We start from the raw sequence: 15075 nt of genomic DNA, 5'->3' as shown, positions 1-15075 counted from the left end.
AATTAATATTTATACTTTATATCGAGGGAGATACTCGTTTTAATTTTTTTAACTGATAATATATTTTGCATTCAAAACCTTCCTATTTGAACACACCCCCTTTTAATTTATTTCTAGCATTCCAATACAGTGAGATATAGAAATGCACAAAGAGAAGACAGTGAAATAAAGATGATTCAGGAAAAAAAGGAGCAAGCAGAGATGAAAAGGTACAGGTTGCTGCAGTGTCCCATGGCTCTCATTTGGGAATGGCAAAATTTCCCTTAGCCTTATTCTCCCATGAATTTCTCCTTCAAGGAAAGTGCAAGAAGAGGAACTCAGAGAGAACCACCCATACTTCGATAAGCCACTCTTCATTGTTGGGCGAGAACACAGGTTCAGAAACTTTTGCCGGGTGGTGGTCCGAGCACGCTTCAACGCGTAAGTACACTTCATTTCAGCCAGGTGTTTGGCCTGAGCCATGCAAACAGCAGGGGTGTTGTCATATGAACAAGAAGGAACATGTAATCCTAATGGGGTCACAAAATAAACTGTGGACTAATTAATCATGCTGCTCCTCTTTGCTGAACGCCTGACCAGGTGGAAAACAAAGGTCGCAAGTAGTTAACATTTATAGAAAACTCGCATTGATAAAACACAAAACAGCCATTTTCCTTTGTGCATTTTAGCAGTTTCCTGATACGCTTTTATTGGCATTATTAACTCCATATTTTATTTTGGAAATACTGAGACAAAAGGGGACTAAAGGACGTGGTGAAATGAAGGTCATTGTCCATGTCTTCCATGAGGCTTGTAGTTTCTTTGTGCTAAAAATACCTCAATTGGTTTATTGGAGAATAATGTAAAGTTGATTAGTGCTTTCATTACCAACTGTTATAAGAAGGAAACCCCCTGTTCACTGTCTCTACCCTACCAACATGGAAGAAATGTGTAAGAAGCCATAAGTAGGGTGAACACTGAAGACACTGTATTTGTGGACACCTAAGCCAAGTTTGACAGGCAACCAATGGATGAAATGGATTTTTGTCAAGCATACCTGTATTAGTCTATTTTCATGCTGCTGATAAAGACATACCCCAGACTGGGTAATTTATAAAGAAAAAGAGATTTATTGGATTCACAGTTCCAAGTGGCTGGGGAGGCCTCACAATCATGGTGGAAGGCAAAAGGCACATCTTACATGGCACAGACAAGAGAGAGAAGTGAAAGCAGAAACCCCTCGTAAAATCATCAGATCTCATGAGACTCACCACCACAAGAACAGTATGGGGGAACCTCCCCCATGATTCAATTATCTCCGACCGGGTCCTTCCTACAACATGTGGGAATTATGGGAGCTACAATTCAAGATGAGATTTGGGTGGGGACGCAGAGCCAAACCATATCAGGACCTTTAAGTAAATATTCCGAAGACATTAAGTGTCCTGGAGAAAATGAGAAAACTTTACATGTTCCCATTATGTAGTTGGACTGTCCCTGATGCCATCGTTTAAGTAAATTGATGTATTTGTTATTAATTAGTAGCATATGATAATCACTATCTGTTATAGACTGAATTGTTTCCTCCCCCCACCCCACAAAATCCATATGGTAGAGTCCAAACCCTCAGAACCTCAGAATGTGACTGTATTTGGAAATAGGAATTTTAAACAGGTTAAATAAATTAAAATGAGGTCATTAGGGTGGGCCCTAATCTAATATGATTGGTTTCCTTAAGAGAACATTTGGACACAGACATATACAGAGAGAAGACCTTGCGAAGACACGTAGGTAGAAGACGGCTCTCTACAAGTCAAAGATACAGCCCTGGAACAGGGTTTTCCCTCACAGCCCTCAGAAGGAACCAACTCAGCTGGCATCTTGATCTTGGATTTCCAGCCTCCAAAACTATGAGAAAATAAACGTATGTTGCTTAAGCCACCCAGTCTTAAGCACCAGTGGTACTTTGTTATAGCAGCTCAAGGAAACTAATCCGCACTATTATAACATTTCAGGGGTGGAAGAGACCTCAGGGACCACTCAGTGTCATTTGTGTGCCCCCTCCTTCAACAGAGGAGGACATTTTACATGTGCAGAAGTTGAGGGCTTTGCTCAAGGACCCAGCTACTACCTGGCTCTCTCTTGATTGCCAGACTATTGTTCTTTCTGCTGTTCTATAAAGACTTTCACAATTTAAAGCAACTGAGTCATAATTATTAAAATCTTCCATGAGTTCTCAAAGCAAAGGAAGAAAATGCCATTTTAGAGATTAATTTGATCAGTTGTCGAAGTAGGTTTTTTTAATCTTGAATTATCCTGTTGGCTGCCTGCACCTTAACATCTCATGGCTAATTCTCCACTTCACTTAGTGTGGTGTAATTTCCCTTTTATCAGCAATGCAGCTGATGTTGAATACAATTGATGAAGACTCTGTTGTAATTGGGGACACATACACAAAGACTGTAAGGAATCTCAGTGACAGTGCTCACCAGCTTCTTGAAAGTAAAAACAATGAATTGCCCTCCCAAGAAATTCTAAATAAATCGTTCTCCAATATCACAGTTAAATGCAGGGGAAGAAGTCTATTTAAATTACAGAGTATTTAATTAAATAATTTTGAAGAACATTCTTGAACTATTAAGGCAAAGATTTTAAATGAGTATTTTTAAATGAAAGTCAAAATTTAATTTTGTACTATCCATGTCAGAAAATTCTGAACGAAGTCACAACGTCTAAAATCAAGTATTTTGATAAATATAAAACTTCATTTTCATAAGCATCAACTGCAAATTCTTTGGATTTTTTCATTCATCAATGTTCTCTGACCTCCAGAGTCACCTACAGTTAACATATTTTATAATGGACACTGTGTAGAGGATGTAAAAGAGATTTTAGGTAGATGAGATATTTGCAAATATGATTTTTAGCAAGTTAAAACATGCTTGCTATGTTGCAGAATTTTATATATGTGTTCTCTTACAGATCCAAAACAGACCCTGTCACAGGAGCTGTGAAAAATACAAAGTACCATCAACTTTAGTAAGCATTACAAACTTCATTTTCCATGCACATTTGAAGTTTTCATGTACTATTTTATGCTGCATACAGAGATTAAAATTCTCTTTTATTTTCTTGCTATATAGTGCTATGAAATAGATGATTGGGGAATGATGTTTTTAAAATACCAGTCATGTTGATAGAGCCACAGAAGCCATCATCTCTGACTCTTAGAAGCCTTTCCTGGAACCTTTATGTTTCTCAATTTTGTTTGGTCTTTGGCAGTGATTTGCTGGGATTGGTCACTTACCTGGACTGGGTCATGATCATCGTAACCATCTGTTCTTGCATTTCCATGATGTTTGAGTCCCCGTTTCGAAGAGTCATGCATGCACCTACTTTGCAGGTACCGCTGCTAAATCTCAGTTTACAACTAGGAGGTAAAATACTGACCTGCTGTTTTTCCGTTCATTGTAACCAAACTGCCTTTTGCCCATTTCAGATTGCTGAGTATGTGTTTGTGATATTCATGAGCATTGAGCTTAATCTGAAGATTATGGCAGATGGCTTATTTTTCACTCCAACTGCTGTCATCAGGGACTTCGGTGGAGTAATGGATATATTTATATATCTTGTAAGTCTTTGCTTATTTCCTAAATGAAAAATGTAATGGTTTTGTAAAATCTCCTGCATTTCTTGGTATAAGCGCAAGAGGTATGAGTCACAGAGGTTTAGATTCCCTAATTGAATTCTTAAATGGACTCTAGAGTAGTTCATTATATGCAAATAAGGGCCATGCATGTAAAATCTAAATTAAGAGCATCATAAATATCTATGGATAGTTATATTGTTCAAATACACTAATCACAATTTTATGTATGAATGAGACATACATTAACAAGGTCTAACATGGCAAATCTAGTTTGCATCCCACAAATCTTATGGCTTCTATACTAAAAAAAAAAGTTTGCCTCATATAAACCATGTTATTGATTATGAGCCCCTTATTGTTGAAAGCAAACTAAAGTGATTGTGATTGTATCTCTCTCCTGATTCCAATGCATAAAATACCTGGCTATAGCAGGTGCCCATTCAACTGTCCGGTAAAACTCGCTGGAAAACCATAAAAATGGGCTCAGAGAATTTTTTATTTTTCCTGTATGTCCGAGGAGGCACGAAATCAATGTCTTTGCAGAGACAACAAAGATTGTGATCATTAACAAGTAGCATGTTGCAGATCATTAATAAAATAGCAGTAACCTTGATAAAAGGAATTCCAGCCATATCAACATCAGCAGACCCTCCAGAGTAGTAAGTTAAAAGAAGACGCAGAATGCACTGATGTGTGTACACGCACACACACACACACACACACACACACGGTGTGGACACCCCCATTTCTTTCCTGCATACACATGATGACTTTCCTTCTAGATGAGGTTTGTTGTTTAAAGTTAACAGATTGCACGTACAACCAGTGAGTGGAATCTCTGCTAAAGGAAAAGTTGTGGCCAGTTGGCTGTCAGAAAATGTAAATAGTAGGGGATGAATTGTATAAATTCCAGAGATTGTTTTTTCCGCTTTAGGTGAGCTTGATATTTCTTTGTTGGATGCCTCAAAATGTACCTGCTGAATCGGGAGCTCAGCTCCTAATGGTCCTTCGGTGCCTGAGACCTCTGCGCATATTCAAACTGGTGCCCCAGATGAGGAAAGTTGTTCGGGAACTTTTCAGCGGCTTCAAGGAAATATTTTTGGTATGTTAGAATTATCCTTTGATTCCAGTTCACAGTAGTCCAGCTCTAATATAGCTAATGAGGGAAAAAGTGAGTCTTGCTTATCAAGGTCAATTCAATAGTTTTGGTTATTGCCAGAGGGTAATAGAGGCACTAACAAAACACAATGCACCTTCAAACACTTTACTCATGGGCGCTTCTGGCATATGAGTTTATTTAATTCACCTAAAGAGAAGCACTCTGAGATTTGAAAGAGTTCGTATCTGCTGACTCTTTCAGTACTAACCTCTTGACTCTAATTTCTACTCTGGGTTTTAGTTTCCTCCCATCTGAAAATGAAGGATAAGAAGATTCAACACCGTGTACTCCACAAATGGGATTAGGAATTCATGCATTTGGGCTCCTAATCTCATTCTGTGTGTTCCTGAAATAATATAGCACAGAATTTGTCTCTAGATCTCAGGAGTGTTAACATAAAACAACTTTAAAAATGCAACATACAGGTATAACCCACTTTAAGTAACTTCAGCATTGCAGTAATGAGTGATTACAAAGATGATCGAGGGGGCAAAACGTACTTTTTAGCTGGGCAAACATTGATTTAGGGTCTTCTGAAAACAAGGTCGGAGATAAAACAACAAGAAAGAGGCTCATTGTTCACAATCTGTTACAGAAAGATCTTTGCCTTACAAAACAGTGATCAAAAGATTTTTTTATTATCGATGAGGTCTGCTTGTGCATGAGAGGCATAAATTAATTTATGTAGGCTTGTTTTGTATCTTGCTTTCTAGAGACATACCTGTGATGAGAAAACAGCTGTAGTTGTAGTTGATACAAATGCATTTTAAAGATAGATTGTGATGTTACTAGAGGTATATCATTACTGACTTTTTTTTTCTTGAGACAGAGTCTTGCTCTGTCACCCAGGCTGGAGTGCAATGGCACAATCTCAGCTCACTGCAACTTCCGCCTTCTGGGTTCAAGAGATTCTCATGCCTCAGCCTCCCAAGTAGCTGAGACTACAGGCATGTGCCACCACTCCCAGTTAATTTTTTGTATTTTAGTAGACACAGGGCTGTACTACATTACCCAGGCTGCTCTCGAACTCCTGGCTTCAGGAGATCCACCCACCTCGGCCTCCCAATTGCTGATTTTTTTTTTTAACATGGGTTTAAAAATTCTTGTTTTCTTTATGCAAAGCCATGAAACGGTGGCTCTTCACACAGCTGGAATTAAAAGAAAATATCACCTGACCACTAATGTATATGAATCTTTTGATCAATAATAAATTTTAGAGGAGAATTTGTGTCTTTCTCTAATGGTGGTCAGTGTGATTTTAGTACACTTAGGTATATGTTTAGGTTATTCAACCGGTGCAGTTCACTTGTTCCGTATTTTACCCTCTGCCACTCTTCTCTGCTGGACCAAAGAAGTCAGCCAGCAGAGGGAGCATGAGTTAATTAACAGATTTGCTCTTCAGTACTGAATTCTCTCCTTTCCTCTGTGCATAGAACATTCTCCTAATGCACACCTTCACGATTACAAGACAGCTAAGCCACTGTCCCGCTCATTTTTGCTCTGCTAAAAAAAACATGAATCCAGGCCGGGCACAGTGGCTCACGCCTGTAATCCCAGCACTTTGGGAGGCCCAGGCGGGTGGATTGCCTGAGGTCAGGAGTTCAAGACCAGCCTGACCGATATGGTGAAACCCTGTCTCTACTAAAAATATAAAAATTAGCAGAGCGTGGTGGCGTGTGCCTGTAGTCCCAGCTACTTGGGAGGCTGAGGCAGTAGAATTGCTTGAACCCAGGAGGTGGAGGTTGCAGTGAGCCGAGATTGCACCATTGCACTCCACCCTGGGTGACAGAGTGACACTATATATAATATATAAAAAATATATATATATAAAATATATTATATAAGTATATAATATATATATTATATATAAATATATATGTATAAATCCATTTGGGAAAAAATAGACAAAATATAATTATTTAAAGTTTTTTTCCTTTGTTCCATTAAATAAAAAAGATCAAGGTGTTGATTTTAAAGTCAGAAAAGTTCAAGTCATATCAAAAATACCTTATTCCATTTTCTTACATGAAATTCATGTTTCCATTTAAAAAATTCAAAGCTTGTTAATTTTCTCCTTTTGACCTTCCAGTAAGGCTAATTGTGTGACCTATGGTGGAGAAGTTAAAATATATCATCAAAAACCCATGATTTTTATACAATGTTATCTTAAAATTCCTGTTTATGTCACTGTTTAAACCAAACGTAATATTCAGTCTTTAATAAGAGATTCAACATTTCATCAATTTCTTTCAGGTCTCCATTCTTTTGCTGACATTAATGCTCGTTTTTGCAAGCTTTGGAGTTCAGCTTTTTGCTGGAAAACTGGCCAAGTGCAATGATCCCAACATTATTAGAAGGGTAAGATGTACCTTTCTGTCTTTTGAAATAAAAATTAAGGGCCAAGTGTGGTGGCATGTGCCTATAATCCTAGCACTTTGGAATGCCAAGGAGGGAAGATTACTTGAACTCAGGAGGTCAAGGTTGCAGTGAGCTATGATCGCACCACTGTACTCCAACCTGGGCAACAGAACGAGAGACCATGTCCCTAAAAAGAAAAATAATAATAATAATAAGGTAATTTACACTCCCTTGGCAAGCATGTGGTACCAGTGGCTGACAAGCCTAGTTTAAGAACTCCCTATAAAACTCTAAGAATTCTCTTCCCACAACGTTTTTGCTTAAGCATGCAATATGTCTCTTCTGGCTAGAAAGGTTGATAAGATGAAAAGCACACCTCAGAGAATGTCACTCTTCCCTCCTATTCCAGTGTCAACCCACTGTTGACAACTTGAGCGTGGTCACCCAAGATTCCAGCTGTTTATAGCTGTGAGCTTCGGATACTTTCCCTTGAGGTCTTAGCTAACTTGATCCTTCCTTTATTGCCACATAAGACTCATATCAGCAAACAGCCCCGTGCAAAAATATCCAAGAAGCAGCGTTTGGTTCTCACCACTTTTTATTGCTTCCCCACTCTCAGCTTTCTCCCCATTAGAAAGCCAGTGCCTTTACATTAGCTCTAGCTGCCCAGAATCTCCCTCTTTATGACAACCAACAAGGACCTCCACAAAGACCCAAACTTGAATACTTGCACTACGGCGTTTCTTCCTCTTTCTTCAGTCATTGGTTATAAGGGGAGGCTAGCTGCTGTAACAAGCCCAATATTTCAGTAGCTTCACATAATGAAATGTATATATTGCATCTTGGATCAGTTGCAATATATACATTTGCAATATATATGATATATACAGCTCTCCTCTAAATGACCACTCAGGGACTCACATGCTTTCTATCCTGTGCCACCACCCTTTGCCATGTCTTCAGAGCCTTCTTCAATGAGCTGGAGATGAGAGTGGAGAGCCATCTCCATCTCAGTGGGCTGTGGGAGAATCCGCTCTACCCACATTCATCTGTAAAGAGCAGAGATACTGCAAGGGGGGGCTGGAATTTAGTTGTGTGCTCCAGAAAAAAAAAAAAGAGGGGGACACAATTTGGTTAATAATTAGACAATTTTTGCAATATCATAAAGTGTCCCATTCTCTTAAGATTCTTATGTTACAAATAGATTAATAAAGTAAACCCCAACTACTGCTGGTGTATAAACTAGAAAAGTATTTTCTCTTTGATCCCAATAAAATGATGCCTTAGTTCCTAAATGTGTATCTTCAAAAGGCCTACTAGACCTGAATTGAACTACATTATATATTTCTAGCAAATATTGCTATCTAGTATAGATTTTAAATGACACAAATTGTTCTCTAATTGTTACAAAATACAGGTAACATCTTTGTTCAGCCAAAATACATTATAAATTATATTAATAATGAGAATTTGAAACAAAGGCCAGACTGGGAGAGACATTCCAGGAGCTTTGATACACCTGAGAAGACAGAACAAGGAATGTGGCCTGACGGTCATGCTGTATCAAATTAGCTGATAAAGAAAGTGACAGAGACCTGACGCATTCATCCACAAGCTTGTGTGTGGAAAGAAGAGTGATTTTCGATCCACACCGAACAGAGGCCAGAAAGATAATAACAACACTTCAGGATGAAGCCTGCTAGGAATCTTGGATGACTCAGTATATTAACAGTGGCCTAAGAGCATGGTGATTTTACATTATCTACTCATACCTGGCCAAAGCTGAAGATTGATGGTGACAGCAGCCAGCAGATGAGCATAGACACACATTTCATGATGCATTTATCCTGTTTCCTAGAGCAGTGAGGTCTGTGCGAGGCTCAGATGGAAAGCCTAAGGAGACTTAGCCATCACGGAGAACACCAGCACCAAGCAGAATGATTGAAAAGAAATTGGCACGACGAGACGGGGCTTGAGTCTTTTTGTCTTCTCAAATCCAAACATAAGAGGCCAAGGCCAAGAATGCCGTATGAGTGAAGGTGACGTCAGTTCTATCGGAGAACTTCAGCCCATCTTACTAAAAGAACAGATAAATCCAAAGAAAAGGGTAAAGTAGATACACCAACATTTAGATCACACACAGTTCCTGTTAAAGACAATGAAGCTTGAGTTGCTGCGTCCATAGTTTCCAGTTGGGAAAACATGTTTTCTTGTATGAGGCTGAGCACTTCCTCCCTCTGCTCCTTTGTTTGTTTTCTTAAAACTCAACAGATGTCATGAGATCAATATAGATATAGATATGGAGCCTAGGACTTAGTCACCAAAACCCTGTAAACAAACGCTGAGGACACCTTTTGACAAATAATCATTAAATGTCAGTTGTGTCCAAGGCACTGTGATAGGTGAAATGAAATGTGGAATGGAAACATTAGGAGGTCCTTGCTTCTGTTTTGCGGCATTTTCTGTCCAATCAGAATGTGTTTCATGTTCAAGCAACAGTAATATAAAGTCAGCAGTTTTCAAAAGCCTATGAGAAGCAGAAATAACATGCAATCTATGATGTCAGCATGGGAAATTGTGCTTCCAACTGGGAGTACTATACTGGGAGGGCTTCAGGGAGGAGATGAGATTTGAGATGAGCAGGAAAGGACCTTCCAAGGAGAGCAAGCAGTGAAGAAGGACACAAAGCATGTAAAGAAGAGTCACAGTGTGGAGGCAGGAACCGAACAAGGAGGAAGGAGCACGGGCTTCGAAATCACAGCCTCTGAGATGGGAATCCTACTTTAGGAGAGGTGATGGCCTGGTCTGGTCACTTAATCCTTCTGGAAACTATTTCCTCCTGGAATGCTTCTCACACAATGATATTATGAAGATTAGATTAGCTTGTTTATGCAAAGTACCTAACCCAGTCTCAATAGTGAGTGTTAATTTCATACCCGCCCACGTAGGAAAAAACTGAAAAACAAGGCTAGAAATGTAAGTTAGGGGGAGATCCTCAAGCACCTGAAATGCCTGGCTAAGGGGTTTGGAATTTCATTGATGAGAAGTGAGAAACCACAAAATGTTGGTAAGAAGAGGAATCAGACACATCCTAGTGCCCACAAAGTACAAAGCACCATTCCTAGTGCTGTTTTTGTTACCCATATCCTAATGAGGATATCCATTCCTAATGAGGAAAACAGGTGTAGAAAGATGAAATAATTTGTCCAAGGTCACCCACCTAATAAGTGGAGAAGCAGGGAACTAGTGTCCAGGCACCCTGGCTTTTCACCAAGATACCAGACTGCTTCATGCAATCAAAGGTGGGCTCAGGTGGGTTCAGGAAGACAAATTGGAAAAGGCAGTGAGGCCGAATATGTCAAGGGACCTTTATACAATACACTACAACACAGCCTTTTCAAATAATGTTCTACATACAAAGGTATGGTTATGGAAAGATAATCGCAATATAGTTTTAGCTGAAGAAGGTGGGCGATGGAAGAATATAAACTTTATGAGCTCAGATACGTATAGGAAAAAAGACTGGAAGGGTATATCCCAAAACTTTCATTGTGTTTGTCTGTGGGCAATTGTAGGTAAGTTTTCTTCCTTTTATTTGTCCAGGCTTTATAAATTAAAGATGTGTTGTTTGCATTAAAATGTTCTTATTTTAAAGAGTCGTGCTGGTAATCCGGAAAGAAGTAACGTTGTCATTACTAAACTCATTGTAGTAAGAATGGAGACGTGGGCCAGAAAGGACAGGGAAAGCCCAGGGAACCCTAAGCTTGATGCTGGGCTGCTGCCAAGATGCTGGTCCAGGGACAGAAAGGAGGAGGCCAAGAGGAGACATGGTTTAAGGTCAAAGAGGATGTTAAGCAGATTAAAATGGAATTTCTGTTGAAATATTCAAACAGTGATCAAGAATTTTACCATCTACACCTTGAACCCAGAAAAGAGATTTAGGTTCAAAATATGACCATCATAGCCAAATAAACAAAAATAACCAAAGGGAGAATAGGAAATGAGTCAAAAACTGCCTATAGATGTTTAATTTTTAAAACCCTTTTAACACCTTTATTGAGATATAATCCACATACCACACAATACACCCACTTCAAGTGTTCAATTCAATGGTTTTTTAGCATATTCACAGAATTGTATACACGACAGCCACTTTTAGAACATTTGTATCTCCTTGTAAAGAAACCCTGTATCTCTTAACTGTTACCCTCATCCCTTTAGCCTCCACCTCAAGCCCTAAACAACAGCTAATATTCTTTTTGTCTCTATAGAGTTCACTGTTCTGGACTTTTATATGAATAAAATCATAACATATGGTCTTTTGTGACTTTTTTCTCAATTAGCATAATATTTTCAAGGATCATCCATGTTGTAGCAGGTGTCAGGACTTCATCCCTTCCTACGGCTGAATAATATTCACTTGTGTGGTTGGACCACATTTTGTTTATCTATTTGTTCAAAAATGGACATCTGGATTGTTTCCACCTTTTGGCTATTGTGAATAATGCTTATATAAACATTTTGTACAAGTGTCTATAGGGACATACATTTTCATTTCTCTTCATTTCACTTCTACCTAGGAGTGGAGTTGCTGGCTCATGTGGTAACTCTGTTAGTGGTTTGAGGACCTGCTAGACTGTTTCCCAAAGTGGCTGCACCATTCTACATCCCCACCAGTATGTAAGGGTTCCAGTATGAGGACTGCGATTCCTCCACATCCTCGCCAATGCTTGTTGTTATCTGACCTTTTGTTATGGCTTTCTTAGTGGGTATGAGGTGATATCTCATTATGGTTTTGATTTGCATTTTCCTGATGGCAGATGGCACGTGATACTGAGCATCTTGTCGTGTGCTTTTTGGCCATTTGCATATCTTCCTTGGAGAAATGTCTACTCAGGTCCTTTGCCCATTTAACTAATATTCTCAGCATCAACTTTTAACTGCCTGTCTCCAAAGTCTTTGTTACTATTTGCTGGGTAGCTGTCCACATCACTATTGTTAGATAAAGGGCTTTTGGGATTCCGTGAGAGAAGAGCTTCCTATCCTTTATCTTTTCTGAGTTCATTTTCTAACCAGGTTCCCCCTCTCCCCTTGTTTTTCTACTTTAGGAAGACTGCAATGGCATATTCAGAATTAATGTCAGTGTGTCAAAGAACTTAAATTTAAAATTGAGGCCTGGAGAGAAAAAACCTGGATTTTGGGTACCCCGTGTTTGGTAAGTATATCATTAAAAAAAATTCTGAAGAATGGTGTGTTTGTCAATATAAGGTTTTAAATAAGTATAATATGGCATGTAACTGAAAGTAGTTTTGCTAGAGTTGTTAAAAGGATCTTAAGTCATACAGGGCGAAGCACTAGATTATATTGGAAGATAGAAATAAGGTAAAAAAATAAGAGAGCAAGTAGTACAATGAGTTCTACATAGCTTCATGAAACTAGAGAAATATTATCTCAGTATTTTTCTAAGACTTCAAAAATATGTATCTGGATTCAAATGGCTTGAAAAATTAGGCTTAAGAAAGGATTTTCTGTCAAATTAAAACTAAACTTATCCTGAGTTTATATCTTTAAAGGAGGAACTGATGTCCTCATAATAGAACCCTAAATCATAAAGCTATTTCCATTTTAAAACCCATTTACACTGAAGGATTTCCATTATTGAAAGACTAGAGAGGAATAATCAGTAACACAGTTGATTACTTCTAACTTTCCCTTTAATATTCCTTTTTCTTTAAATTGAGTTTTCAAAGCACTTAGATCAAAGCTAGAAATACCTAGTACCTTCTTTCTTATTTTATTAATGACCATGAGTGGATCTCTCAGTCTGTGTCATTGGTGAACTGAGTGTTCTGTCACCTTCATTTGTCCTTTAAAATTGTTATCTGTTTTTTAAATTTTCTTTTATAAAATGTGTAAGAATAACAACTGAGGCACAGCACCTCTGCTTTTATCACAATTGATGTTCTTTTCTAAATGTCAAAACTCTTTAATAAAAACAGCATTTCACCCAGCTGTACCCTAGCACTCACTGTTACCTTTCTTCGGCATTTTTCTAATATGAAATTCGCTTTTATACATAATCCAATAGAATGCATATTAGGTTTTTATTTTTTAAAATATCCAAGAACTAAAAAAAAGGGTTCATTTGGGGTATGTGGCCTCAGCTTGGAGAGAGAGGAATGTGAGACATGAGAATATCCTGGCCCCACTGCTGACTAGAACAGCTGTCCATTTTCCGTTGAAATAAAAATTAAAGGAGCATAAAAATTTTCTTCCATGAGACAAAAATTAATTATAGCATAAAGTTATTTATGTTATAATTTATTAATTTTTATTCATTCAAAGATAATATGGAAGTAAATGTAGTCAGGAATAGAGAACACTGGGGCATTTCATTTCCTTCACTATAGAGAAAGGTGGAGGGTGCCTCCCACCTCTGCCAAGTGAGGTACCCAGAGGGATCACTTAACATCAGAGATGGGCAGGGCAAGAAGAGAGACTCTTGTGGCCAGGCTGCTCATCACTACCTGGAGAGCAGGGTTATCTGGTGTTCTTGGAGAGCCCAGTAGTCACTGCCTAGGGCCGCATCATCTGAGTCCTCTTGAACCTTGCCGCAAAGGGCTTTGTGCTGGGAAAGGGTACCCCCATCCAAAGGGTCCGTAGGTGTGTTTCCAGGAGCCAGACTTGAGAATCACCCAGAGACTGCACACTCACAGGAGGAAAGGTGCAATGAGGCACTCCTGGGCTGGAGAGGGAGTTCAAGCTCTTGAACACCTATGGCCAGAATCCAGTTGTATCAGATGCACAAGACTTTAACTCCATTCCTCCATTCCTTTCAATGACATCCCACCTCAATCATGTGAGAATCTCGTGGTGGCCTGAAGAGGGGGAGTGGAAGTGAAGGAAGTGGCCAGCTTTTCTTCCTTTCCTCAAACCGGGGTCCTTGAGCTGCTAAGGATGGGATTGTTATATGAGTTATAGGATCAGTTGGATGTAAAACTGAATGACTGAAAATAACCGAAAAGCTCTGGGACCTCCGCAAGAATTCAGAAAGGGAGCTGGAACACACTTGAAGGAAATGTTTGGAGAAAAGTAAACCTGCCAGTTGTGCCCTATGCACTCAACCTATTCCATAAAACAAGCTACATGGGATTTTTAAATCAAAGTTAATTTAAATGCAATATTTTATGGAAGGTATTATTAGGGGTTTCAAAGGCAATGCCATTCTGGAAGCATAAGCAAATAGCCAGGCATTCCTTGAACATCATCACAATTGCTCTTGTTCATTTCTCCAGGATAATGTGACTTGGATTGTAGTGAAATAGACACCTTTGATCTAATAAATGTCATCTGTAACCATGATAACTTTTTACACTTTCCTTCTTTAGTAAGCTAATCAAGAGTTAGAAGCTGAAATTTTGTAATTTTATATTGGCTAAGTTATGATTAAGAAAATAACATATCTAGGAATACATCTAGAGGAATGCTTTGGTAATTAGGACATAAATATGCACTAATTCAGGAGACAGTCTAGTTTCAATATTCTCTCTTCAGATTAATAGATGTACTTTCTTCTGAATCACTCAGACTTGATGAGTCACCTCAGTAAAAAGGATTAAACATATCATAGATTATAAATATGGTGTGATTTATTTTAAGAAGAAGTCTGGAATATAGGAAAATGGCATGCATGGGAGAAAAACCAACAAAGTATTCAGGCTTATAATAAATGTATTTATTGAGTGCTTGCTCTTCACCAGGTAGTGTGCTCGTCACTGTGGTAAGGCCCTGAATAAGCTGTGGCCCCTACCCCTTAGGAGCTTAAAGTCCAGTGGGAAACAGAAAATAAAATTACAAATAATTTTATATAATATGCTAAGGGCTTTAATGCTGCACAGATAAGCCCCTAAGCTTACCTCTGGCTCACCCG

The 15075-nt window shown here is 38.7% G+C and overlaps 1 protein-coding gene across 6 annotated transcripts in view; it reads left to right on the top strand.

The window, feature by feature from the left end:
* Positions 1-15075, top strand: part of NALCN (sodium leak channel, non-selective) — a 358797-nt gene that overhangs the window by 305510 nt on the left and 38212 nt on the right. For all 6 annotated transcript variants that reach the window (XM_032151251.1, XM_032151250.1, XM_032151248.1 and 3 more), the window contains 8 exons: positions 118-209; positions 298-420; positions 2962-3018; positions 3262-3382; positions 3479-3610; positions 4563-4730; positions 7041-7145; positions 12254-12360. In XM_032151251.1, the coding sequence (XP_032007142.1) occupies positions 118-209; positions 298-420; positions 2962-3018; positions 3262-3382; positions 3479-3610; positions 4563-4730; positions 7041-7145; positions 12254-12360 (905 nt within the window). The remainder of the gene's footprint in view (positions 1-117; positions 210-297; positions 421-2961; positions 3019-3261; positions 3383-3478; positions 3611-4562; positions 4731-7040; positions 7146-12253; positions 12361-15075) is intronic.

The sequence above is a fragment of the Hylobates moloch genome, unplaced genomic scaffold (assembly GCF_009828535.3).
Source record: "Hylobates moloch isolate HMO894 unplaced genomic scaffold, HMol_V3 SCAFFOLD_4, whole genome shotgun sequence".
Taxonomy (NCBI): domain Eukaryota; kingdom Metazoa; phylum Chordata; class Mammalia; order Primates; family Hylobatidae; genus Hylobates; species Hylobates moloch.
The sequence above is the reverse complement of the archived record's forward strand: the minus strand, read 5'-3'. Positions and strand labels throughout refer to the sequence as shown.